A 27424-nucleotide genomic window follows, 5' to 3' on the forward strand; every position below is an offset into this window, starting at 1 on the left:
TGGGGGATTATTTAACCAGCTCAAACCCCAGTAGTGGTACTCACAAGAAAGGAGTGGATTCAGATTCTGTCTCCCATTGAAGACAAGGTTTACTAGACTTTGGTTCAGTCAAGGTGTGTGTTGATATTTGGGGGCTTGGTAACTCTTTGTTGTTGGGGTGGAGTGTCCTGGGAACCTCTGTTGGTAGGTACTCTGTAGAACACTGAACAGTATTCCTGGCTGTAACCTCCTGATGCCAAACCCCAACACCCCCAAATTGTCTCCAGATACTGTCAAGTCCTCTAGGGGACTCGATCCCCCCACTTGAGAACCACTGGTTTGCCTGCAAGAGTGCCACATTTTCAACAGCTGGGTCCTTCTGCTTCCTGGGAAGGGGTGTGGACCCTGCTGCTGCCACTCTGGCTGCCTGCTCCAGATGGCCTGGCAGAGAGGGGAGCATATTTGCCCAAGGGGGCCCCAGGGACCTGTGTCTGTTCTGTTCCCCCCACCTCCCCTCCCCTTCTCTTTCTTCCATGCCTACACACCGGGCCTACAAGTTTCCACCCTTCACCCCCTTTCTGGCTTCTGGCCTGTCTGTCAGCTGCAGTCTCCACAGCTGGCCAGCTCTGGGCGAAGGGCAAATATTTACAGCTCCAAGGCTCACAGAGGACCGCACAGGCGCACAAAAGACTAGTGTGAGCTTGCAGCTCACCCAAACAGAGGGTTGAGCTTGCTTTTTCAGTCAGGCGCCAGGCTTGGGGTAAAGGCTTTCCCAAGTGTGTCTTGTTTATGCTGTCATGTGGGCTTCCTGTGTCGTTTTACGAGTGACGCTTATTTATAAATAAGCCATTCACTCCTTCTGAGTTCATACATCATTCATTGTTGAGATAGTTTATTATTTCTTCTTGCCTTTCTATTTTCTTTCTGGGATGTTTGGGCAAACTCTCTCTTCGAATCAAAAATATGATACTTGAATCAAAATTGTGGATGTGTTTGGAAACTCTGTTGGGTAAGTGGGGCAGAAAATCAAGGGTGTTATGCTTAGGAACAAGATGTTGATTTTGAGAGACAGAAAGCTCCATCCTGGAGTTGGAGTCCTGCTCAGGACTTACATGGAACTCTGTGCCAGGCTTGGGGACAGCCAAGGATGATGTCCTGATCCAAAAACTGCCCTAGTTGCCTTCTCTGGCTTCAACCATTAGCCAGCCTCAGCAGAGGTCTTAGGGAAGTTTGCTCCTCTTGTCCCCAAATTAAGCCCCCATGGCCTCTGCTGAGAGGGTCAGCAATTCCTGTGTCAGCTGTAACCCCTCCTACTAGGAACTGTTTAAGGACTTGTGTATTTCATTGGGCCAACTTTCTGTCCCTCCTAGGTTCTGTTTATTCTTTGCCAGAGGCAGAAGGATTTGGGTTGCCTGGAAAGTCTCAGACACAAAACCTGTATTTTATATTTTTCTAAATCCCAGTGTTTGTTTCTCCATTATAAACTGAAGCATACAATAAAACTTGCTTCCTAAATAGTCTGGCATTCTTCATATTGTATTAAGATTCAGTTTTTGACAACACCTGAGAACCTGGTTTAGCCAGACTGAACCATGTGGTTTGCTCTGGTTAAAGTGTTATTAGTGTTTTGGGGGACCTCAGTGTACTAGGAATCTTGGAAAATGTGGTAAAACCCATATCCTGTAGTCTCACCCACTGAACAGTCCCAGGAGCCCAGAGTCTCGTACATGCTAACAAGTACCCTCCATATCCCCAGTCTTGCTTTGTGAATGTTTTTTCCCTCTATGCAGTGTTGGTGATGGAGTCCAGACCCTCATAAATGCTGGTGAATTAATTCCTACCCTTTGGATCATTGTATAAGCATTTTAAAACCAGGACAAGATTTTTAAACTGACATCAACAGCAGTGGTCTAGGAAGATACCTTTGACTTGCCTGAGGCCACATCTTTTGGTAGTAGGCCTCTAAGTTAAAGAGACTTGCTCCCACCCTTAGTTTCCCACTCTAACCTACCTGTCTGTAAGAGCAAAAGCGTTCTAGATTACATTTGGTTTTGCTCTCTGGCAAAGGAGCAGCTCTCAGTAAAACTTGAGAGTCATTAAGAAACTTGAGACTCATCCCTGTGCCTTCTTCTGCCCTTTGACTCCTGGTGTCCAGTCAGTCATGGAATCCTGTCATTTACCTTTTAAACCTGTCTTACACCTACCTATCGACTCTTCTCTAGGTCATTCAGACAGACTCTTCCATCTCAGTCAGAGGTTTTCACCCTCAGCACAGCTAATGTTTGCACTGGCTGCTTCCTGTTGTGCCTGTGTGACTAGTGGTGGGGAGTGTAGCCGAATACCGTGGCATCAACACAGGCGAGAGAGCAGCATTCCCTGGGCTATGAAAGTCAAATGTAGCTGCAGCTACTCCACAGTGAGGAACAAGACTGGCCTCTTTCAACCACCACCATCCCAACATCATCTTCCTGGACCAGAAGTTCTTCTTTATACCCTTTGTTTCATATTATTCTTTACCTAGCACTAGGAGAACTTCTTACAAATGTAATCTCATCTCACTCTCCATCTTACTCTTTGCCTTGGGTGGGGGGAGGCAAACAGTCTATCAAACTGCATCCTACTGCTTCTGCCTGTTGGCATTCTCCTTTCTCTTATGTCTACTTCTCTGATTTCTGAGGACTCTGTGAGTAAGCCTCCAAGCACCTGACTGACTACCCCTGGGCCTTTGCACCTGCTTTATTCTCTACCTGGAACGGTGTTTCCAATTAGGCTTCACTGGGGAACCTGCTCCTTTCCTACCTCTCTCCCCTTGCCCTGGTTCTCTCTGTCCACACTTCAGTTTGTTCTTGGTCTTGGCCCAGCATTACTACATCCAGAAGCTAGGCTTCTCTGATCTTATAGATGATATCTGGTGTCCTAAAGCTCCCCCTTGTTCATGGAATGTATGCTAGTCTTAAATCTGTAATTAGAAGGGTCTGTCTGGTTGAGGGTTGGCTCCTCACTGTTAGAGTCCTTGCCCTGTGCCTTGTAAGTACTCGATGGGCATTCTTATTGGCCATAAAAACCTTTCCGGTTGCTCATGAAGAATGGGCTTGTGTTACAAACAATACGTTTTCCTATGTCATCCACCTCTCAAATTGTTTCCAGGTTTTTGGGAGACATCATTTTTTTTCTATGAGATCCACCCAGATCAAGTTGTATAAAATCCCAAATCCCCAAAACTGCTTTGGCCATTTAGAAGTGGAAATAAGTTAATTTAACAAATAATTGTGTCAAAAAGTATTCCAGATGTGTGAAGGCTTTGAAATGAATCTACACAGTGTTTGCCATTGGGTGTTCTTTATTTCTGACAAGTTAGCAAATAGCCATTCCTTAGTGTATTTAACAAAACAGCTTGTTTCAGCTGAAGAAATGTGGACTGACAGTTATATTCTGTTTCAGTGATTTACAAAGAAGGTGAGGATTTGGTTTACAGATATATTAGTTATACTGGAGTCAAGGGGTATAATTGGACAGTTGAGGTTGGAAATGCTCCTGAGATTTATGTGTGAGTGGTTCTCTTAGTGTTCGGAGGTGATGCCTGCTCTCTGGGGGAGTATTTAATACATGAGAATCCTCGAGTCAGTAGTTCTCACTGGACTAGAACATAGAATGCTTAAAAGGGAAGAAAAGCATCCAGTAGGTTTCATGGGTTGCTGACACCTTAGGGTGCCCTGTGCACAGATATATGTTAGTCTCTTGAGGCATTAGTAGATTTCTCCTGTGGTCTCCCCCGCCCCCTTTTATGGTGAGACTATAAAATGTTTTAAGCCAGGAACTGGGGAGATAGCTTGGTTGGTAAAGTGCTTGCTATGCAAATATGAGGTCCTGAGTTTGAATCCCCCAGCACTTATATAAAAGGTGAATGCTGCAGTGTACACCTATAATGCCAGCATGATGGAGGCAAGACTAGACAATCCTTGTTGCTTGATTCACAGCCAGCCTAGCTGAATTGATGAACTTTGATGAACTCCAGATTGAGAGACCTCCCTCCTGTGTGCGTGTTCGTGTGCGTGTGCGTGTGTGTGTGTGATGGAGAGCAATCGAAGGAAGACACTGGACTCCTGGTCTCCATATACATGAGTACATACTTGCATATATGTGCACACATGCACAGGAACAGGTAGACACATGCTCTGAACAAAACAAAATGGAAAACAAAAACAATGGCAAATAAATAAAACCAAAAAATACTTCCCCCAAACAGAAACATTCTAAATCAGTTTCCTTAAAACTAGAAGTGGAATTCTAAGGGCAAAGCTGGCTTTAAACCTAGTGTTTCCTGACTTCAATCTCACGTACTCTTATCAAAATAAGAATGCTTTATCCACTATCAATTAGCCACTCCTGAAATCACATACATATGAGCAATCCTAAATGGATTCAGCAGGTTGTATTTATAATTATGTATACACACACACACACACACACACACACACACACACACACACCAATAATAATTGCAGAAAAAGAAGTCATGAAACTGAGCAGGAGAAAGGGGTCATAGGAGGGGTTGGAAGGAGGAAAGAGGAAAAAGATGTAATTATATTTTAATTAAAATTTAACAAATTAAAAAATAAGAATAATTTATCATTCTGAGTGATACTCTTCCTCAAGTCTCCTACAGGCTTTGGAAGGACTGTTGTCTGTCATCTGTGCCTAGCCCCATTCGGGGTGGAGTATGGATGGAGCCTTTTAGTTCATCCTCAAGGAGACCTGGCCACTCCCTACTGCAGGCAGGATCAGAGCCCAGACAATTCAGTACCAGGCCCACTATGTCCCCCCTGGTTCCTCCTGGTTGTTCTCTTGGCTTCCAAGCTCTGGGTTTCTCCTCTTGCAGTAATTTCCATGTTCACAGATGCTGTGCCGTGCATGGGGACTACAAAGCAAAACAGAGCTTGGCTATCAAAGACACTCAGACAAAGAAATAGTCAAGGATGGGTTAGTACTTCATTTCTTTCATTTTTATCCAAGTTACTTTAAGAGGAGTTCATAGAGGGCAGTACATGAAATCCTTCCAAATATATTCTGTTGTTTAGTTTATCACATCTGTGAATCCTGTGGTGCACATTGGTTGGCACAAAGGCAAAATTGAGCATCTTTAGCTCAAGGGGACAGTCAGACACCTATGTATGAATTGAAAACACTCCTGACACTTATTCTTTGCCCACCAAGCTTTGTGTCTGTTTGGCCACCACTCTCCCCCTGCCTCCAGTAATGGTGCCTTAAGAAGCTAGTTCCAATAAGAATGGGATTGGTGTAACATAATGGTTACTCTTGGAAAGAAAATAACTAACAGATGGGCTTGGGTGGCCATCTTTCTCACCATACCACATGTGTAATTACTGGTGTGTAACAGGGCAAAGGCAGTGTGTAACTTTGGTATGAGTGTGGCCTGCAGCAACCACAGCCTTGGGAACTGGGGATGGATATGCCAATATGAGTCCTTGGCAAACAGTTCACCCTGTTTGCTAGCAGCTGTTTTCAGGTGTCTGTAGGTCCTCTGCAGGAACATGAAGAGAGGGAAAGGGTCCCAGGTTGAGGGTCAGGGTTGGATACAATGTACCCAGAGTAGAGCTAGTGTGTGATGGCTATCAGACCTTAGACTCTTGTCTGAAGGAGGACATGTGTCTTCTCCCCTGGTGTTCAGGGATTCAGAGAGGAACTCACAGTTCCTATGAACAAGAACATAATGATTTTACAGCTGCTGAGTGAAGTAGACTTTTCTCTCTCTAATTTGGCAAATAAAATATTTTAGAGTGAGCCTTTGGATGTTTAAATTAAAGGAAACTCTTACCATTGTGCTCCGGAGGTGACAGCAGGAGGAGTACATTCCAGGCCTGCCCTGTACTACCTAGTGAGAACCCACTAAAAACAAAATTTTTACACAAACTCCTAACCACCCTGTCTTAGTCCATTGGAATCTCTATAACAAAAATGTGACAAGTTGGGTAGTTTGTAAACCATAGAAATTGAACAGGATTGTGGCACATTTAGTGGCAGGTGCGGCCCTGAGCAGCCTTGGTTCACAGGCAGCCTTTTTTTCCTTCTTTATTTCTTTCTATGCCTTTATAGAAGAGACAGGACCCTCTGGGGCCTCCTATGAGGGCACCAATTCCTAATCACATTTCAACATGCCTGCCTCTTCCACTGATATTGAGACTTAAGATTTCAACAAAAGAAAATTTAAAATGTGTATATGTGCGTGTGTGTGTGTGTGTGTGTGTGTGTGTGTGTGTGTGTGTGTGTGTGTGTGTGTGTTATAGAGCAGAGGACAGTGTTCAGTATTAATCCTCAGGTGATATCCTGAGGTGTTTGAGGCAAGGGCTTTGAGTGGTGTGGAATTTGGTATGTATGATAGACTAGATGGCCAGAGGGCCCCAGGGATCTGCCAATTTGTGCATCTGCATCTCCAGCACTGGGATTACAAGCGTGTACCACCAGCCCTTGTGACCTTCATTTTGCTTGCAAGGCAAGCACTTTACTGACTGAGCCATCTCCCAACCACCTGACATCTGAATGTTGAGGGCACACAAACACTTGCAGCACAACACACCCTTGAGAGACACATTAAGGATGTCTCACTTGAGGTCATGCTGGTGGTTTGCATTGTGCTTGGCTATTTCCATGAATCATTGCTTGTGAAGAGTCACTACAAAAGCAAATGAGTCAGTGGCAAGAATTAGAGATATGGATTTGAAACTTAGCTTGTGCAAATACAAAATTAAATGCTCAGGGATTTTGTAGTTTGTTTAAGTAATGTGGCAAACTTTTGAGTAGGGCAGAAGTGAGAACTCTTTGTGTCTGTTGCATTATTTTGTATACACATGCTGTTTGGCGTGTGTGTGTGTGTGTGTGTGTGTGTGTGTGTGTGTGTGTGTGTGTGTGTGTGTGATTCTGCAGAACTTAAAACGCCACAAAAGCTGTTCTTTGGTCCCATATACCAGTCTTCCTGGGCCCTTGATCTCTCTCCATTCTCTCTGCACCTGTGTTGGTAAGCCACACATCCTGCGCTTGCTCCCATGGCCGTCTCATCCAACTGAAACTTATATTCAAGTATCATGTCCATGACCCCCACCCCCTCTGCCTTAGGCTCAAACAGTGTCCCCTTCTGTTCCTCCTCCAAGAACCCTTTATTTCAACTGGAATTTGAATAACAAGGAGGCCTTAGTCTATGCTGCTTCACTGAGAATGGCGAAGTCTGAACTACAAAGAGGACAAAGCCTCCAGTGCAGGGAGTGAAGACATCCCCAGCCCTTCCTTACAGAACTGCTGGCAGAGGGCTCTGTCTCCCTGTCTCTCCAACCCCCAACTCTGCACATTCTTTGCTTGGCGACAGCCAAATATACAGCACTTTCATGTCACTAGTCAACAGATGGGTCTGTTTCCCAGCTGTGTGAGCCCCAAGAAGCTTTGCTAATCTGAAGCTGAGAGGTGTCCTGTCACCCCAGACAGCCTAGCAGTCGGTCAGTTAGTCAGTTCCATTTCCCCTATACCCACTGGGCAGCTTTCCAGTTCGGCAAACCCCATTCTGGGAGCCCACCACTGCGCTGAGCCAGAAAAGACATTTTAGAAAGAGTTCATAGTGACAGCAGCAGGAATGGATAGACGAGCCATACTGATTAGTGATGGATGGCCTGAGTCCAAGCTTCTGAAGCCAGACAGGAGTGACAGAAAAGCCTGAAACGCATAGGGACTTTGTTCCTAGGGGACAGGTCACACTCTTCAGTGCTGAAAGAGGGAGAGTGTCTCTCAGACAATCAAAGTGGAGCAACACATCACTTAAGGAGGAGATGATCTGAGAAATGTGTGAGGCGGTTCTGTCACATGAAAACATCATAGAGTCTATTTATACTCGGGTGACGCTAGGACATAACATCACATGGGACCACTCATATATGTGGCCTGACTCTAAGTAAAAAGTCATGGGCGAAAAACATCATTAAGAGGCTCATGGCAGCACACGGAAGATGTAACTTCCAGCACGAAGTTTTCTTCCCTCCCCAAATTCTTTTTTTTTTTTGTTTTATTTAATTAACATTTTTTCATTTATTTTACGTACCAACCACAGTTTCCCCACCTTCCTCTCCTGTCTCTCCACCCCCACCTCCCACCCCCGACTCTCATCATTCTCTCTCCAAATTCTTAAATAGCTGGCTGTGGAGTTGAAAGCTGAGCAGCTGAGGTTTCAGATGACCCAATAGTTCCCTACTGGAAGAGGGTAGCAATTTGTATTTTAAGCAAGGCCACCTTTATGTTACTGGGAAGCGAGCTTCTATTTCTTATGACCTGCTGGCCTGTGCCATTTGGTGTTCCATGCCCTTGAGTCTTGATAGCCACAGCCCCTTCTCTGAGGTTAATCTGTGCCCTTTCTCCACCCTAAAGATGTAAGGCTCTCCCAAGGACACCTAAGTGAGAACTAAGGGCCCAGTGTCTCTTTGGATAAAGTTCTAGGATGGCAGTAGCATGTCAGTAGTGTGTTAGAAGTGCCTTTCCAGCTACAAGAAGCAGTGATGTCACTGTGCTCCATAATGGCTGGCTTTTCTTTTCTACCCCTACTGCAGTGGAGTGCTCCTCCATCTGTCGGATTCTGGGAATTCCTCCAGGGGAAGAGACATGGGAACTGTTATAGAGTATGGATAACTGAAGGCAAAGCTTCTGAGGAGGGCTCTCCTCACTTCTACTTGCTGGTGTTTTCCTTCTCTTGCTTACTTCTCAGCCTTAAGACCCATGACCTCGTGGGATTGGTGCTTTCCAGAGTGTTCAGCCATCCCTAAGAACCCTGCCTCTCTTCTGCCTCCACAGTTCATAGCCAAGTTCACAATTCCAGGGTCTGTGCTGGTATAAGTGACATTTGCTTTCCATCCCTTTGCTCTCAGGGTTATCTCCCCTCTGCCTGGCCATGTCTTGTGTCCCATAGTCATTCTGCTGGTCCACAGCTCACCTTGTTGTCTGCTGGTCTAAACTATGCTCTGCTCAGAGACTGAGCTGCCTGCCTTATTTTTCTCTTCATACCTGTCCCACCAGTGTTAAATGTGTCTACCTGGTATTTCTTCCATCAGTATCCTAGAATTATTTTCCGGTCTTGGAAGAAAAAGAGAGAGAGAGAGATGCAACAAAAAATAATATCTTCCATTTTGTTTAATTTTAAATTTTATTTTTAGGTACCAGTTCTCCAAGCTTACCTCAATATTGACTAAGCTATTCTCCACTGAATGGATTAGGTGGAAGAGTGACTGATGAGCTAAAGAACATTCTGGCTTCAGTATTAAGCCTGGTCCATCTCAGTATCCAGCCTTGGTTGTGTCTTGAGCACTTAATATTGACGAGTATACTTACACATATATGTATTCTTGTGAGCTACTACCTGTATTATCCATTGTCATGGTGCCTGTACCATGAGAAGAAACTGTTAAGCACTTTCTGTGAATCAGGAAAATAACCTTAAGTTATAATTCATAAGTAGAAGATCTTATGTATGGTGCTGTTGGTGTCAAGGGTATAGTATTCTCCAGATTTATCAAGCTATGAAAAACATTCTTAATCTTTGTAGTTACTATTATAAAATCCAGTTTACTCAGCAAACTTTAACTATGCCTTATCATTTAACCCAGGGGTGTCCGACCTTTTAACATTGCTATAAGGCATTGTCCTCGGCACCTGTGTAGGACCATGTTGAAGATCTCTTGGGAGATATGGAACCCTTAGGTGGCAGATTGACATACCTGGTACTAATGGATTTAGGCTAGGATGCAAACATTTACCATCATCCTACAGAGAACATGGGTGCTGGAGTTTCACAAACCTCTGGTCTAGTCTTCAGGTTCCCACTTTACTTCTACTTAACCTTGAGCTTGTGTGTGGTTGTCCTTGAGCCTAACTTTCTCCAGGCATAATGTGCTAATGAAATGCCTGTATTGAGAGGAGAGGCTGATGTATCATTTAATCAGCTGTTCACAGAAGTAGAATTCCTTCTCACGTCTGAACCCCCACATTGGATTTTGAAGAAAATTTGTATAGCATGACTTGTGATAAACTGCCAAATGATCCAGTACTGTTCAAATAACCCCTTAAATGAAAGATACCACTGTAACAAAGTATGAAGTGTCAGGAGGGCCGCAAGGGTGAGAGCCCCTGCACATCTCCCATGCATGCCTCTCTTTAATTGGTGAAATCTAACTGAATGAAAACCATTTCCACAACGCTATTCAGAAGCATTTTGAGCCCAGGAACAGATTACACAGTTTTTCCAGAGATGATGTTAGTCCATCCGACCTGTTGTATGGCATCAGGTGTTGAAAACCACAATTCATATTTCATCTGCAAAACTGAGGGAGTGGAGGTTGTTGGTGAAGGAAGTAGAAAAGGGAAAGCAGAATGAAACTCATGGGGAAAGAACAGAGCCTGGATTTTGGTAATTGGGTGGAGAAATGAAGAATTTGGCTCATGCTGAAGTTCATCTTAGCCAGCTCAGCAGACAAGTCCGAGGTGGTTGTGACGCATCCTTACTTCCCTTGGATTGCCTCTGGCAAGGAAGTGGAGGCCAACTTGATAACTGGGACAGTTCTTTGCAAGCTGCTGTTGGACTCAGGAATATTGTGTTTCTGGCATGGCTTTCTTAATCACTCAAAAGATACCCGAGGCCATGTCTCTAGTCACCTCAGATGGCATCCTTTGGAGATACATAGTTCAATTCAAACAGGGTTTTGTTCTGTTCCTGTCTCCCAGGCAAGTCTTCCTACAATGGATTCTTTTCCTGGAACTTCAGCAGTTGTAGCAAGTAGGACAGGATATAGATTTTGCAGACCTGCATAGGGTTACGTCGTGCTACAGTGAAACAAAGAAGTCTGAAAGATAGAATTGGAGGGTGTAAATCTAAGTACAAGCTCAACTTAGTGTTAGCTCATTGACAGGTAACAACTTTGGGGTGGTCTTCCACCTGTGTTGGGAGGATGGTAATGGCATCAGTTTATAAAACTGTATGGATTAATAAAGCACTTCACTCGGAGTATAATTTCTGGCACATAGCAAAAACTGAAAATATTAGCTGTTACCACTGGAAATGCAGCATAATAAAATTCTTTGCATTTTGCCTCTCCCCTTCTCTTTTCTCTTTGCCTATCCTTGCCCCTTCCCTCCCCTTTCCTCTCCTCTTCTAAGATTGTTCCCTCCTTTAGCCCCCCCTTCCCTCTCTCTTCATGATTTTCGAATAGTAGATTTGAAAATAAACTTTGTGTTCATTTGATCATGCATTCTTCTTTGTACACCATTTGAGGTTGTCAAAGCACAACCATCTGCCTTGGATTAGTGTGTAACTGTACAGTTTCCATCATTGATTGTTATGAAAGCCAGGCATGTAAACCATGTAAGATAACTTGTCCAAAGTATCATGTATTTCTAACTTTTCACCCTTCTAAAAGAGCATGGGAAGAAATGGATTTAGTGATTTCCAGTGTCTAAAACAGAAAGCTCTAAACTGTTCAACTAGAAAAATGTCAAAGCTGTGTTAGTGAACTTAATGTGTATGTCGCAGAATAAGGAATAATAGTTTGTTCATGAGATTGCATCTGTTTTACTGTTCTATCACTTGAGACCATTAGCTTAGGTGCCTGGCATCTCTGTCCCTTTTGGCTGCTCCTGTGACCTGTCGCAGGTGACTTCAGCTTATTGGATTTAAGGATTTCATGATGTCCAGCTCTGCCCAGTATGTTTTATGCTAAGTGATTCATGTACATCAGACAGCAATGTCTCTGAAAGCAAGCCCTCCTCTCTGTAGAGCGATTCAGGGTTTTCTGTTTTTACTATACATTTTTCAGCTGACAGTTTCCTACATCATGCACTCTCTCCCAGTCTCCCAAACAGAGACGACTATTGACAGGCTATTGCATGTGCTCACATTTCCGAGAGGCTTGCCATTTGACCCTCTCGTGACATGACATGAATGCTGTCCTTGAGAAGCATAGAGAAACAAACAAGAGAGTGGCCTTCTGTCTAGACAGTCAGCGTCCAGCAGGCCACTCAAAAGAAGGCTGCATCAGGAAACCAAAGAGTCATTGGACACCTCCAGACATTCTTCAGTGGTCATCTCAGGCTAAGACAGTATCCAGGCATATCTGCAAGGTCCTAAAGGCAGAGCTGAATTTCAGGTTGGGTTCTAGAAATTTCCTTTGCTGAACTTTCCAAGAGATAAAGATTTATAAAACAATTAGCTCAGTAGTCCCAAGTTTCCTTGTATAACAAAAAACAAAAAACTCTCAATTTCCTGTTTGTCAATCAACATTTCAACTAATTTGTTGTCTTGCAGGGTGAAGAGACCAAAAGCCTGACCCTTGTTCTGCATCGGGACTCTGGCTCCCTGGGGTTCAATATTATTGGCGGCCGGCCCTGTGTGGTATGTTAATTGCTAAACTATCTTTTCCTTTTCTCTGTGGAGACCGAAAGAGAGGTTGAGGTCTGGGGGTGAAGGCTGGACACTCGCTAGCTTCACCCTGCTGTCTGTCTTTAGTTTGTTGTATGTCTGATGTTTTACACACAGGGCTGTTCATATTAATCAGTACCATGTGCCCTATGTTTCTCACTCTTGTTTGACAGCATTGGCCTAGTAGTATTTCCCTTTCACACTATTGGCATTTTGGGATGCCTCAATGATTGTGTAGCAGGAGGGCTGAATGAAGTTTCGTGATATATATGTAGTTAGAAATGGGTAATGAGTCACTGAGCTGTATCATGGGCTACCACATGGAAATAACACCTTGAACTCTGTTCTGCATTGCCCATGGACAAGGTTCCATCCCATCCTGTTTTCTTAGCAGGACAGCTCTTTGGCCACCCCATTCCTCAATGGTCCCTCCTCTATACAGAAGAAACCAAATTCCCTTCTGTCAGCTTAGCATTGATAAGAATGTATGCAGGAGGAGTTCTGTGGGATAGCCAGCGATGCTTTTCAGGCTCTCATCATTCGAGAAAATTAGCTGAGTGTCTGCTGTTGCTTTTTCCCTTCTAGCACTGACCATTTCCTTGTTTACCAGCTAAAAGTAGCTCAAGAAACCGAGATTTGCTCATTCAACAAATACAGAGTAAACACGGTTATTTGCTAGGGATGGATAAGTCCAATAGAGTCCAAGGAGCTTGGAGCCCTGTAGTCACAGAGTGTGATTGCTGGGTGAGGGTTTGTCAGGCACAGAACAAGTCCATGTGTGAACTATAGACGAGGGAAAGTGTAATGGAAAAAGGGAAAAGAAGGACGAAAGTAAAGGATATCACTAATGGTGGTAGTCAGGAAAGCCTAGAGAAGATGGTTGCTCAATCCCGAAGCAGAAGAAGGTGCCAGCCCTGTAGAGATGGGTAATATCACCCACCCCAGTCCTTCTGGAACTCATATCTCCATGGAGAGACTGATGGGGTAGTTGGGAACCAACACTAGAGGTGCCCTGAAGCGGGGAGATACTAGAGAAGGGCCACTGAACTGAGTTTTGAAAGATGGATAAAACTTGCTCCATCAAAGGAACATTCAGGTTTAGAGGCAGGCTCTTGCTATGAATCCACACGGGGCTAGATCATGTGATCCTCTTGCTTCAGCCTCCTGAGTGCTGACTTTCTATGTAAGCCCCGCTGTGCCCAGGTTCGTGATCTGTGTTTTATCTCCACGCATGTGTTCCCCCCCACACACACACACACATTTTTTGGTAATATTTAAAGATCACTAAGATAGAAAACAGTGGATTTGATTAGAGCTGAAGGAGATGAAGAGAAATGATCAAAATGAGATGCAGTCAGTGCTGGGTCTGGACTCTGAAGTAATGTGGGCAGTGACTTACCGCACTGTGTTTTCACTCAAGGGGAGTGACATGAGATTTATGGTGGAATTCCTGTAGCTTTTAGCCAAAACCACAGTTTCAAAAACAAAGTTTTGTTTTTAAAAACTGACAGCTTTGTCATAAACGATATGTAGTAGATAAAATGATGAACGTCATCTGTCTGAGACAACATTTTAAATGGTGGGTGGGGGCAGCAGCCCTTCCCACGTTACCAAACCAGAGGAATGAGCTCACAGATTCCCATCTTTGTGGAAATCTTACCAAACCATAGAGCGCATGAGACTGGTGCTTTTCTGTTTTCCCTCTTATAGCTGGTGATGACCTGAGGCTGTGTGTCACCAGGTTGTTCTGATCTAGTCCCTTGAAGCCACCTTTGGGAAGGGGAAAGGAAACAGACGAACCTCAGTATGTAAGCCTTTGCCCTCAGCTAATAACAAAGAGGGCTTTGGGGATGTGCCAACTTATAAAAAGACCTATTTGTAAGTGGGGTGGGGGGAGGATTGCTCAGTGCTAGAGCCCATAGCCAGCATGTACAGCACCCTTAAAGGAAAAGCAAAGCAGTAAGAAAGCATGTAAGCTACTTAACACAGAGAATAGATTGGATTCCCTTTAATTGCATTTGTGGTGATGGACCACCACCACCACCACCACCACCACCACCACCACCACCACCACCCCGCCCACCTTTTGCTGTCAGTTTTAAAACAACCTCTGTAAACTAAGATCCTCTTCCCTTACTAGATGTTTCAGAAGCAGGACAGAGCCTGAACTGGGAAGACCTTTTCTCTGCCCCAGGTGGAACCACATCAAAGCCCAGTGTTTACAAAATCCTGGTGTGGAGAGGCAGGGCTTCTGTGGCTGGTGATTGCTGAGAAACTCATTAGGCTGAGTCCAGGAGGCTGTTTGGCAGGCTCACTCTAGGAGAGGTGAAAGGTCATGCCTACTCCCTGGGAAGATGGTTTCTGCTTTTCAAAAGGGGGCAGCACTTCTTCTCCTTTTAAAAAGTTGGACATTGAAAACCTGTCTTGAAAAAAATAAAAGTTTATTTAAATACAAGCTCAACCTGAATTTGTGGCCTTCCTAGGAGTTCTCTGTTGATTTGGTCTTGAACTAATGATATGCATGGGGAACTGAGTAGAGGGCTTAGTGGGTAAAGCACTTGCTGTGCAAGCATGAAGACTAAAGTTCAATCCCCAGAATCCACATAAAAAGCCAGAGGTTGTAGCCATAATGCTGGAAGGTGGGCAGAGACAGGGGGATTCTAGGGACTAACTGACCAGGGCCAGCCAGTTTACCTCAAATGGCAAACTAAGGTTCAGTGAGAGACTGTCTTTAAAAAAAAAAAAAAAAAAATTTGCGATTTTGCTGCTGAACCTGATGGCCTGAGTTTGGCACCTAGGACGCACATGGAAAGAGTGGTCCTTTGACCTCCACATTCACATCCATATAAAATAAAAATGTAAAGCCAGTTTGTTTGTTTTTGTTTGTTTGTTTGTTTTTCGAGACAGCGTTTCTCTGTAGCTTTGGAGGCTGTCCTGAAACTCGCTCTGTAGATCAGGCTGGCCCTTGAACTCACAGAGATCCACCCATCTCTGCCTCCCTAGTTCTGGGATTAAAGGCATGAGCCACCACCCACCGCCCAGCTAAAGCCAGTTTTTAAAATGTGGAAAGCAATAGAGAAAGTTACCAGATGCTCACCTGTAGCCTTACACACACACACACACACACACCACACACACACACACACAGAGAGAGAGAGAGAGAGAGAGAGAGAGAGAGAGAGAGAGAAACTGGAGCACACTTACAAGTGCACACAGATATAAACCACACATACCAAACAGCAGAAACCAGAGAGAAGTTTCATTCCATATGGATGTATTTACTGTAGTATTGGTTGTAAGTTTCCTGATTAGCAGAAAAAGCATATCAAAATCTAAATGTATTCTGCATTTCACTGGGGTTTCTGGCAGATTTCTGGTACTTAGGAAAAAGCTGAGCTGAATTCCAGGCACAGTGGTACATGTCTTTAATCCCAGCACTTGGGAGACAGAGTCAGGCAGATCTGAGTTTGAGACCTGCTTGGTCTATGGAGTGAGTTTCAAGTGAACCCGAGAAGAGCAACCAGGCACACACATTATCAGGTCTTGACGTAGAAAGCAATGTAAATGATGAGTGTGTTTCTCAAGGAATTCCCGAAAGCTGCTTGGTTGGGCTGTGAAATAACCCAACCCAGAGACTCTGACATAAGGACTATCATTGCACAAGGCTATATACAATGCTGTCAGCCAAACCACATCATTTATTTATCAATTCTTATGTCCCCTAGGAAGTTGTAGCTGGTCAGGTGTTTCCTGTCACTTAGGCCTTAGGCAAGTGTATTTTATATCTGGCTACTCCTGGAATAAAAGCAACCCTTCTTGTTTTTCCTTGACTGAAGACAATAAAACAAATCCCATGGTATATTAGTTCACCTTGATAAATAGATCTGACTTGGAGTGTATTAGGGGAGGAGCCAGACAGACTTAGAGAGAAGACAGCTACCCAAGAGAAAATGTGCCTGTCGGGAATAGGCTCCAACTCTCTCTCTCTCTCTCTCTCTCTCTCTCTCTCTCTCTCTCTCTCTCTCAATCTCTCTCTCTCTCTGTGTGTGTGTGTGTGTGTGTGTGTGTGTGTGTGTGTGCGCGCGCACGCGCGCGCGTTCAGTGGTTTTAGGGTATTGAACTCAGGTCCTCATGCTTGTAAGGCAACTGTTTTCCCAGATGACATAGCTTTCTCTTTGTATTTTCTGCATCCTTGCCTCACCCTTCAGCACCATCTTAAACTAATTCTGGTATTGGGTCTTGCTTGTTCCTGTCAGATTTTTACTTGAACTTTCTTGCATCCCTTTATAATAATTATTTGGACATAGTGTAGTATTTTGCAGAACAAACCAAAGCCCAAAGCCCATCCTGCATCTCTTCTCTGGCCATGAAATGTAAAATGGGTAAACAAAGGTATAGATGCATCAGCATCTCCTCTATGGAAAGTCCAGTTTACTTATAAACCTTTGGCTGTCCAGTGAGACTCTTAAGCTGCCTTAATTAGAATGTCGTGTAGATGAGATGTTGGACCTCTGCATCCCTCACTGGGAGAGAGGATTGCCTTTGAAGACCTTATATGAACTAATGCTGCTTTTCAGCTATGTACATTTAGCCTTTCTGAATTCAGACTTTCCTCCTGTAGGAGAGAAAACAATAGTTCTTTATGCTGTGGTTATCTCAGGGATTAAGGGATGCATGTGCCTGCTGCCTCACGAATCCTTGGGAAATAGAAACCCCATGCCTTGTTGTATTGGCATTGTTGTGATGCTCATGTAGGAAGCTGGATTGGAATGCAGGCGTGAATGAGGCTGCTAAGAGGGAAAGGATATTTGTAGCATCTTAGCTGGTGAAGGGTTAGTGTGGACTGAGTGATGAGTTGGTAGGTGGTGATGCCTGGTGAAGAGAACTAACATCATGCAGCACCCATGCCAATACTGATCCATCTTCTAAGAAAGCATTGATGGAACTGGGGTGGTGCTTAGAGATATGTCGATGACATGTAGGGATTAAGAATGGAAAAACACTTAATGCTCATGTTAACTTGACATTTCTGTTTTGTTCTGGCATATGTAATGAGAGAGAGAGAGAGAGAGAGAGAGAGAGAGAGAGAGAGAGAGGAACAGAGCAACTGTGTGTGTGTATATATATAAAGAGAGAGAGGTGGAAATAAAGTTAGAGACAGAAAAAGATTTGTAGAGAAAAATAGATGGAGAGATACAAGAGACATAGAAACAGCTGGAGAGTAAAAGGCAATGGGGGAAGAAAGGGAAGGGAGAGAGGCTGTGCAGTGCAATGCTCACCTTAGTTATTGTTCTTGAGAATAGGCTTCCGCCCTTCCCCACTTTCACTTTCTCTCCCCTTCCTCCCACTCTGTGTTTCCCTCTACTCCCCCTCTCTCCATCTCTCTTTCCTGCTTGAGGAGGAAAATATCACATTTTCATAGTTTTTTTGGGGCCATGGTATTTTTATATATTTATGTAGAGCGCATTATTAAAATAGATCTTCTGGCATTATTGGAAGGAATTTAGTACGGCACTGGTTTGGACTTCTCTGGAGTGTCCTCTGCTTCCTTTTCAAGTCATCTTGTTTTATTGGCCTTTTGGGTAAGATCAAGTATATTATCAGATGCTTTTGTTTGGAAACAGCACATGCATATGCCATGTAATTTAAAAACCCATCTGTTAATCACTAGAACTTTCTAAACACTTGGAAAGGACTCGTAGCAGTGCTGTGCAGAAAAAAGTTGAGGAACAAGCTGGGGCCAGAGAGAGCAGTCGGATCCTTTTCTAGTTAGTGATAGGAGGGTCTTTGAGAAACGAGCTGACCTCTTGGTCTTTATTTGTAAATATCTCACTTCATAATTCGATTATTGCACAGTGAGTCCTGGAGAAATTCTTTGTGTAGGTAACAACCTGGGGGGGAGTGTCTAGTAAAATCTCAGGGTGGTCTCTGGAAGGCCAGGAAGCAGTAGCGTTCACCTCTTTTACAAATTTGCCCCAGTGGTTCAAATTGCTAAGGATTCTACCTTATGTGTTTGTGAGAAAAGATGTTTCAAATGTTAAATCAGAGGGGTTATCACACCACCTTACTTGATGGTAAGCACCATGAACTCTGCCCATCCTTCCTAAGCCAGTGCCCTGTTCAGTATGGGGAAACAGGACTGTGCTGGGAAGTGTGGCGTAGTTGCTCCTAAAGCAGGGAAGAAAAGAGACATGGAGGAAGGGGAAGAAAAGAGGGAAGGAGGGTGGGTGGGGAGAAAAAAAGGAGGGGATTGAAGAATGGAGGGAAGACAGGGAGGATGGAAAGAGGAGGTGGGGGAGCAGAGAGAAAGAGAAGGTAATGGATTGAAAGTGAGGAGGAAAGGAAAAGGGATATAAAAAGAAAAATACAGCCAGGGGCCAAAGCGTGGGCTGGGTGTGATCCTGCTTATGTGCATGGAGGGGAGCAGACTGGTGCTGAGGAAGGTGATGTGTTAAAATGTTTTGGACAGAATGCACACGCCGAAATAGAAGCCTTGCGGAGAAAGGGGGATGGCTGCTCGAAGATAGCACACTCCTCCCATCGCCTGACTCTGGCTCCAGTTTGGAATATTTTTACAATGCATATGAGCCAGTTTCAGTTTAAAACAGAAATTAAAGGAAACAAACAGCTTTTCCCCTTAACACTGCCTCTGACAAGCTGGGGTCGCAGAGGGCAAAGTTGTTTTTTTATTTATTTATTTTTTCTTTCATGCCAGCTTCCATGCCTAGCATTCATGCCTGTGTTTTCTTAACCCAAAGGACAATCAAGATGGATCCTCCAGTGAAGGAATCTTTGTATCCAAAATAGTTGACAGTGGGCCCGCAGCCAAGGAAGGAGGCCTGCAAATTCATGACAGGATTATTGAGGTATGTGAACACTGGCTGGTGTCTGAATAGACTGCCTGCCATCTACCTTTCCTGGGCCTGGCCTGGCAGAGGGGTGTCTAGGGGCTGGGGTTAGGGTACCTCATATGGGGTGGGTAGGCAGCAGTATTCTTTGCTGGTGGTGTGTAACCTGATCCGGCATTGATTGCCTTGGTGTGAAGTTTTGTTCAGTAAGGAGAGACTGGATTCGGAGGGGGCATGTTTATAATTTGGCTCTTTCCACGGGGACCTACATCTGTTTGCTATGCCTCTGTTCTAGCTCTGTGCAAAACAGCTATTGGTGGGTTTGCATGCTAGTTAGAAACAGATGATCAGCCCCCTGTTGGACAAATTGGGACTGTACATACTGGGTGCGAGTGAGCCCCAAAGTCATCATCTTTTCCTCATGCTCACAGCACAGCGCAGCTTCTACACAGGCATTGTTTGGGCGCTTTCACATTCCCCTCTTGGCTGTTTGCCCGAGGTCTGTTGTACAGTTTGATTGCCTGGAGACATGCAGGTCAAAGTTGACGTCAGGATCCTCTCCCATCATCGACATCTATTCTTTGTCAGTCACTGTGTAGCAAGTTTGTAGATTCTCTCTGGTAGATCTCTCCGCAGCACCATACAGGGCTTTGGGAGTTAGGCTAGCACATGATAGAGTTCTAGGATGCAGAAAGGATGCCGATCGCTTCTCGCCTCACTGCATGGGCTCTTGTTGCCAAGTGTGAAAGACCCAACTTCCTTTGGGAGCTGTTTTGGAACATTCAGGGTTCTCATTTAGTGAGTATCTCTGGGAACTAAATTTTGTTCAATCCCCTTTCTAAAGAAAAGTAAATATTCCAAGGTGACCTGCTAGCTGCCCCAGGCAGCACATCCGTGGCCATGTCTATTGCCATAGTTAACAAATAGGAAGCCAGAAAACCAGCACAACTAACCGAGGAGTTTGCTGTGCCAGACACCTTTGCACGGCATCTGTATTTCCTGGGCATTTTTATGTTAAACTGTAAGGGACATTTACATCACCCATGGGCATGTGACCACAGGCTTCTCCATAGGGCGCAAAGTGCAAAGAAGATGGAGAGCAGAATTCTCAATGTTCCTATTTTATGTGAACCAATGGAGGAGTGTGTAGTATGCTTTCCTTCCAGGTAATTTTATGTCCTCTGGGGAATAAAATTAATAAAAAACCTAGTTGAATCTTCCTGGGTAACCAAAGTACCTGAGTTATTATGACTGAGAGTAAAAGCCATGTGGTCACTGATGTATTCAAAGGATACTTGATTTTGTCTTAAGGATACTATCAATATTGTTATACTGTGTTTGACCTTCAAGAGTTCTGAACTTGGGAGTTAAACCTTGTGCTTTGGACTTTCCAGCCTAGAGTATAGTGGATTTTTCCCTTACAGCAGCTTGCTTGGGCAGCAGAGCTCAAATGCATTACCATAGCTTTTGAAAGTGAATATATTTTCTGAGACTATTGTTCAAAAAGATAAGTACAGCCTGTGTTGCCAAGGCATCAGTGGGACAGCCAGTTTCTCCAAGTCACGGAATTTCGTTGCTCTTAAGTTTTGCAAATAAGAAATCTCCAGCTGCGCAGGATTTTCTCTTGGCAGAGAATGATCTGTGTTTGAAATGTTCAGTACGGTTTCTGGTAAGTCACACTCCCACTTTGGACAGTATGTAAAATATTAATCATGCCCCAGTGTTAAGACATAAAGGAGGGAGATCCCGATAGAGAGCCGCCACATACATAATCACAACTGACACAGTGTGCCCTTCTCCACCGAGTTCTAATCTCTCCTGACATGATACAGTCATTCTCATGACTGCAGATATGTTCTCTGCTTCACCTCATCTGTGTCGGGGTTTATTACCAGAGGGCATGAGTCTGATAGCACTCTCTGTGTGTGTGTGTGTGTGTGTGTGTGTGTGTGTGTGTGTGTGTGTGTGTGTGTTCATGGGAAGAGTTAGGCTTCCTGCTTTCCCACCCTAAATCTCACGTTTTCAAGGCAGTGAGCAAGCTAGTAGCAGATCCTCACTGGGGGAACTTTCAAGAGCTGCTGAGATTCCATCCAGAGACAGATGCAACCTCATCCATACTGCAGGGTGAGTCTGCATTGTTCTCTGTCTGAGGTCTGTTTCTGAAACCAGAGCAATGTCCTCATTCATGTACAGCCACATCTGCCCTCATGCCCCATCATCACCTTTCATAAAAATTGAAGTGAAATCAATGCTGTCAGGATGTAAAAACCACAGAACTGTGTGTGCACACTTTCACTGAGACGTGGAAAATGGTAGACCACAGTATAAACGTGCATGGAAGATTATCTGTAATAATGAGTTGCTACCTGAGCAGCCGGGCACAGCAGCTTTAGAAGATGCGGTGACACTACCAGAAGCTGTGTGTCTCTGTGTAGATGTGATGTACCATGCCCGCTGAAGGGCATTAGTTACCAGCACTGTGAAGGAACCGCCATCCTTGATGCAGATTTTCATGGTGTTGAATAGGTTACAGTCAAGCTGCTCGGGGACTGAGCTGTCAGCACTCTTCTCAGACTGCCTGGGTGACAGTCCCCAATGGAATCCTTGCCTTTGTGCTGCCAAGGCCTGGTGAGGAAGCTGGAGCTGGGAGTGTTGGGCTCCTTGCATTAAATGCCCTCCGAGCACAAGTGTCAGAAGCACTAGCTATCTGCTGGCACCACGTGTCCTCTATTGGCCTGGGTATGCATGAAGACACTGCCATCCTGTCTCACATCTGCCTCAGAGACACAGGAAGCTCTTGTCTGTTCAGTGTTGGCTTCTGATTTTTTTTTTTTGTCCTCCCTACTCCTCCACCTCTGAACCTCCTGGGACTTTGTCTACTCTTGACTCTTCCTTGAATTGCATATAAGCTTGTTTTTATTAGGAGACTACAGTACATTTCTCTGTGTATCTTATAATCCTCTCATGAAACCCTAACTTCCCCTGTGGTTTCATTTTTCTTCCTCTGAGCTAGTATTTTTTTTTTTTGAGTCTGGTAAATATGGTGTAAGAATTACTTACATTAAAACTTAAATTTTCCAATGTTCTCAAAGCAACAGTACTCTTGTTATTTCCCATAGTTTGAAATCTTTAGAAGAATCTTCATAGTGCCTCAAGTGTGGGTTAACTGATGGAGGCAGGGACTTCACAAACAGACACTTTCCTCTGTGATCTAGAACTTAGACTTACTCAGATTCTATTCAAGTCTGAGTGGTTATGTAAGAAAGAACAAAAGTTGAAAAAAAATCACACAAGATCAATATTAGCCTCAAAAATCTCCCCAGGGGTATGCTAGGCATATAAACCATCTTTTTGTAGTTCAGCCAACATTGGGTCACCTCCCTGTTACCCCAGTTGCCTCCTTTGGCTGAATTGTCCATTGGAGAGCCTGGCAAGCACACTTAGAGGCTTGTGCTTATGCATTCTCTCTCCCCCCTCTGTCTTTCTCCTCCTCTTCCTCTTCCTCCTCCTCTCTCTCTTTCTCATGTGTGTATGTATCTCATAAATACATGAGTATTTTATATTTATATATAGATACATTATAGCTGGAAGGATGGATGATAGGTTTATAGTTATGTCTTGAAGCTTTTATGAATTGGAGGACTGAGTTCAATCTGTTGTTGGCTAGCGCTTGTAACAAGTGGTGATAAAAACTTGTAGCATTTGTGTGGTTGAAATTGCTTTCTGTTCAAGCCATCAAATGTGATTCTGTGGTTGTAGAGAAAATGCCATCAGCCTGTCAGTTCCCAGAATTGATAAGCACATGTTCATCTCAAAAAGTGTTCTGACAGGGAGACCTGAGAGTAGTCAGGAGCTCTGGAGTCCCAGAGGGTGTGGTGCAAACCACTCCTCCTCTGCCTTTGCCTATTCTGCTTGTGTTGGTCTGTCATTGCTAATGAGGTTGGGTTGAAAAACAAGCAAGGCTGGGAGGTGGTGGCACAGGCATTTAATCCCAGCACTCAGGAGGCAGAGACAGGTAGAGGCTGTGGTCTACAGAGACAGTGTGGTCTACAGAGCTAGTTCCAGGAGAGCTAGGACTGTTACATAGAAAAACCCTGTCTTGAAGAACCAAAGAGGAGAAGGAGGAGGAGGAGGAGGAGGAGGAGGAGGAGGAGGAGGAGGAGGGGAAGGAAGGAAGGAAGGAAGGAAGGAAGGAAGGAAGGAAGGAAGGAAGGAAGGAAGCAGAGCCTTCCCTCCCCAGCCAGACTGCTTAGTTGGCAGAGCCAGTGCCACCACTGCAGATTCTTATAGGAAAGATAATATTCTGAGACCACTGGAAGTGGCAGAATGGAGTATGAAGCACACGATGGAGTGTTCTTTTTCTCTTTTCTTTAAAGTCTGGAGGTTGTCAGACTCACGGGCACAAATGTCTGTGCTTTCTTTACCCAGGCAGCAGCATCTCCATTTACTTCCTCCTTTTGCTGGCTCCATTTGTTCATCCTTGCTTCTTCGGGTATGAGGGGCCTCCTTTATGCAGTAGACAGAGCATCAGTCTCATAAATGCAACATGTTTTTTTTTTTTTTCCAATTCTGGGAACTGACAGGCTGATGGCATTTTCTCTATAACCACAGAATCACATTTATGATTTATTTGTGTGTCTGTGAGGGTATTCATGCATGCATACACAGGTGTGCCACAGTGCATTTATGGATGGATATCAGAGAACAACTTTTCGGAGGTCGCTCTCCTTCCACCACGAAGGGTTTCTCAGGTATTGAACTCAGGTTGCTACCAGCACCTGTTCTTGCTGAGCCACCTTCAAGCCCGCCCTCATCCCACCTCACACCACATATGCAAAATGGCAGTCTAAACCAGGAAATTAACAATGGCACAGCACTGTCACCTCTGGAATCGATTCACACTTTGTTACTGCTTTCTACGATGTTCTTTACAGAATAAGAAAATCCCCTGTGGTATTACTTACTTATTGCTTCAACAAAATATAGCAAAGAAACTTAATTGAAGGAGTTGCTTTGGCTTAGTGTGTAGGGGCACAGTCATCATAGTGAGGTAGGCATGGTGGCAGGAGGTTGAGGCCACTGGTCACATGGCATCCACAGTTAGGAAATGGAGAGGTGAATGCTCTTGTTAACTTACTTTCTCCTTTTAATTCAGGACAGGACCCCAGCCAATAGAATGATGCCATGACCCCAGCCAATAGAGTAGAGTGGTGCCCGGACTCCAGTCAGTAGAATGGTGTCTCTCACATGTAGGATGGTCCTTCCTGCCATCTCTGGAAATGTTGAGCTGACAGAATTCACCATCACACCTGCCATTGGTTTCATTCAGTTTTAGAATTTATTGAGTTTCTTTGACCATAGAATAATTCTTTTTGTTCTCTATACCAAAATACTTTCTTGCATAATTATATTCTTTATTTTTCCTTTGGGCAAGAATGCTTAAAGTCTACTCTTGCAGATCAAATTGTGTTTGGTTTCTTTAATTTTTTTTAAAAAAATTGGGTTTTTTAATTAAAAAAGATAGATTTCTTTCATAGAAAATATTCTGATTATGGATCCTCCTCCCTTAACCCCTCCCAGGTCCTCTCTACCCAAACAGCCATTTAAGAAAGAAAAGGAAGGAAGGAAGGAAGGAAGGAAGGAAGGAAGGAAGGAAGGGAAAAAAGTAACAATATAAAAACAAATTTGGTTAGAACAAAACAAGAAAAATTAACAGAAAAACAAAGAGCCAAAGAAAAAGCACAAGAAACACTTCAGACATATACACACACAGCACACACAGAAATCTCCTGAAACCACAGAAGGAAACTTCTTTGGCCCATGATGTAAAGGTTGACATGTCCACTTGTCTTTGTATTGGTTATGTTAATTTAAACCACTAGTCTTTGGGCACATGTTTCTTTGTAACTAATAATTATCTCTGTAATATTCTGCAACATGTCTCTGTAATTAATAGTATCATGCAGAAAGACCCTTAGAGGCTGTGTACATATTCTGCCCATTTCCAAGATGTCACACACTGGTTTTTTTTTTATTCATTAATGGGTTTTGATTGAATCTATTGTGGTTGATGGTTGACACATGGTGGTTGTCTATAAGCCCCACTCTGAGTCTGTATTGGTTGGCCTTCCACTGTAAGAAGGGGCATTCTTTTCTCTATTTAATCTACCCATTTGTCTATCTGTTTCAATGGGGTCACATGCATCTTTACAAGTTGATGGTCACATGACTAATTCATGCCAGATGTAGCTTTTATAAACTTTTAGATTCTGTCTCTTTGGCATGTTCCTATCATGTGTGCGCATTTTTCCACCTAAGGCTTTCCTTGATCAATTTTTGCAATCTGGTATTCTCAGCAATTTTGTAATCTGAAATTTTTAACCAGAATATAGGTGTCCATTGTGCTAGACTCTCACTATGATTTCCTATTTATTTATTACTTTTTTATTTTATAGTGATGGGAATTGAACGTAGGGTCTCATAACTCTTTAGTAAATGCTCTACTTGTAGGCTTCATCTTATATACCAGCTTCTGTTGGTATATACAGACATCTGTGGATAGAATTATGAGTAGAAGAATTCCTAATCCATGCATGACCGAGTGTGTAGGGGTGTGATGACCATTCAGTAATGTTGGCCATGATTGTGAAGAAGGAGGCAGGTAAACTTTGGCAGTGTTTTTTCTGTTTCCATGTAGGCTAACCTAAATGATGTTTTGGGGACCTCTGTGCAGCCATTTGTAAGTGATGACTCTCGCTTCCTTGTCATATCTTTATACTCAATGATAATAATAAAAAGACCGTTGTTTGATTTTCAGGTGTAAAATACAAAAGCACCTATACAGCACCCCTTCCCCCTTGTAGCCTCCACATCAACACCTTTACACCTACACTACAGCAATAAACCACCCTAAGATGTTTGTATAACACTTTTACAAAATGTAATTGATCTTTTAGCATCAGAAGGGACACAATGGGGCAGGAAGTGTCCTGAGACTTAAATCAAGGTATGTAGGCTTGAAGCTCTGCCCACTAGCCCTCAGTTTACAATCTTTATTGCTGATCCTCTGTTTCTTTCCTATTGAGAATGGGACAGGTACATACTACCTGTCATGCTGCCTGAACAGGTCAGGGAGTTGGTGCAGGTCAAAAGATTCTTCCTATTTAGTACAAATGAGAAGTATTATTTCAGATTAATATTTTGATATGAGGTATAGGAATTTATACCAAAGTTAAATATAGGACTTAACTAAAACATGCCTTGGTCTATTTTCCTCTATGTGTTTAAGCAGGAATGTGGTGCTGCTACTGGCCTGTGGAGAAAACCCTGGACTATTTTAGAGAGATGCCTTTTCTAGAATCAACATGTGACCAGTTAAAACTAAACATTCCCCCTTTATTCTGTGGTTTCCCTTTAGTCAAACAGTGTTGCATGGTACCCTTTCTGAGGATGCATTGAACTCTTTGTTTCAGTCTCTATACTTTGGTATTTACTGCTGTTGTTGTTATTTTCTCATTATTTTGCTTCTAGATGAATGTCCTTGAGCATACATCATTTCATGCCAGCATGTTAACAAGCATAAAAGGTGAAAGTGTACAGGTGGTCTGAAGCAGTTATTTAAGACATTTATGAAACTTAGCCTCTGCAAAGGAGAAGCAGTCTGAGCTAATAAACAGCTCTCCATTAATACAGGTATTTTGTGGAGGCATCATAGGAAGCTTAAAATATTTAAAACTGTATTTTGTGATGCCAAATTCTCTGAAGCATTCCTGCTCATATAATACAGAAAGTAGTAAAAGTAACGAAATGGAGCATTAGAAGTTTCTTTTTAACTTTATCACAGATAGGTGTAGCTTGCTTTAACTTGCTCCTGCTCATGTATTTCCTTGTGTATTTTTTAACTACTTGGATTGGAGGTTGGTTCAAAGGTAGAGCACTTGGCTACTGCACTGTCAACATGGCTGGATTTGGAATCACCTAGGAGACATACTTCTTGGTGTGTCTGTGTGACTTTGCAGAGAGACTGAACTGAGGAGGGAAGATCCACCCTGAATATAGGTGACATTAGCCTACAGGATCGAGGGAGAACAAATAAAAGGGGGAAGGAGGAAAGCTGCCTGGATGCTGGTACTACCCTCCT

At 43.6% G+C, this 27424-nt stretch overlaps 1 protein-coding gene across 2 annotated transcripts in view; it reads left to right on the top strand.

The window, feature by feature from the left end:
- The window catches only part of Pdzrn3 (PDZ domain containing ring finger 3), a 529880-nt gene that overhangs the window by 307445 nt on the left and 195011 nt on the right, over positions 1–27424 (top strand). For both annotated transcript variants that reach the window (XM_035448804.1, XM_027428980.2), the window contains exons 2-3: positions 12323–12409; positions 19195–19302. In XM_035448804.1, coding sequence (XP_035304695.1) covers positions 12323–12409; positions 19195–19302 — 195 coding nt within the window. The remainder of the gene's footprint in view (positions 1–12322; positions 12410–19194; positions 19303–27424) is intronic.

Source organism: Cricetulus griseus, chromosome 8 (genome assembly GCF_003668045.3).
Source record: "Cricetulus griseus strain 17A/GY chromosome 8, alternate assembly CriGri-PICRH-1.0, whole genome shotgun sequence".
NCBI lineage: Eukaryota > Metazoa > Chordata > Mammalia > Rodentia > Cricetidae > Cricetulus > Cricetulus griseus.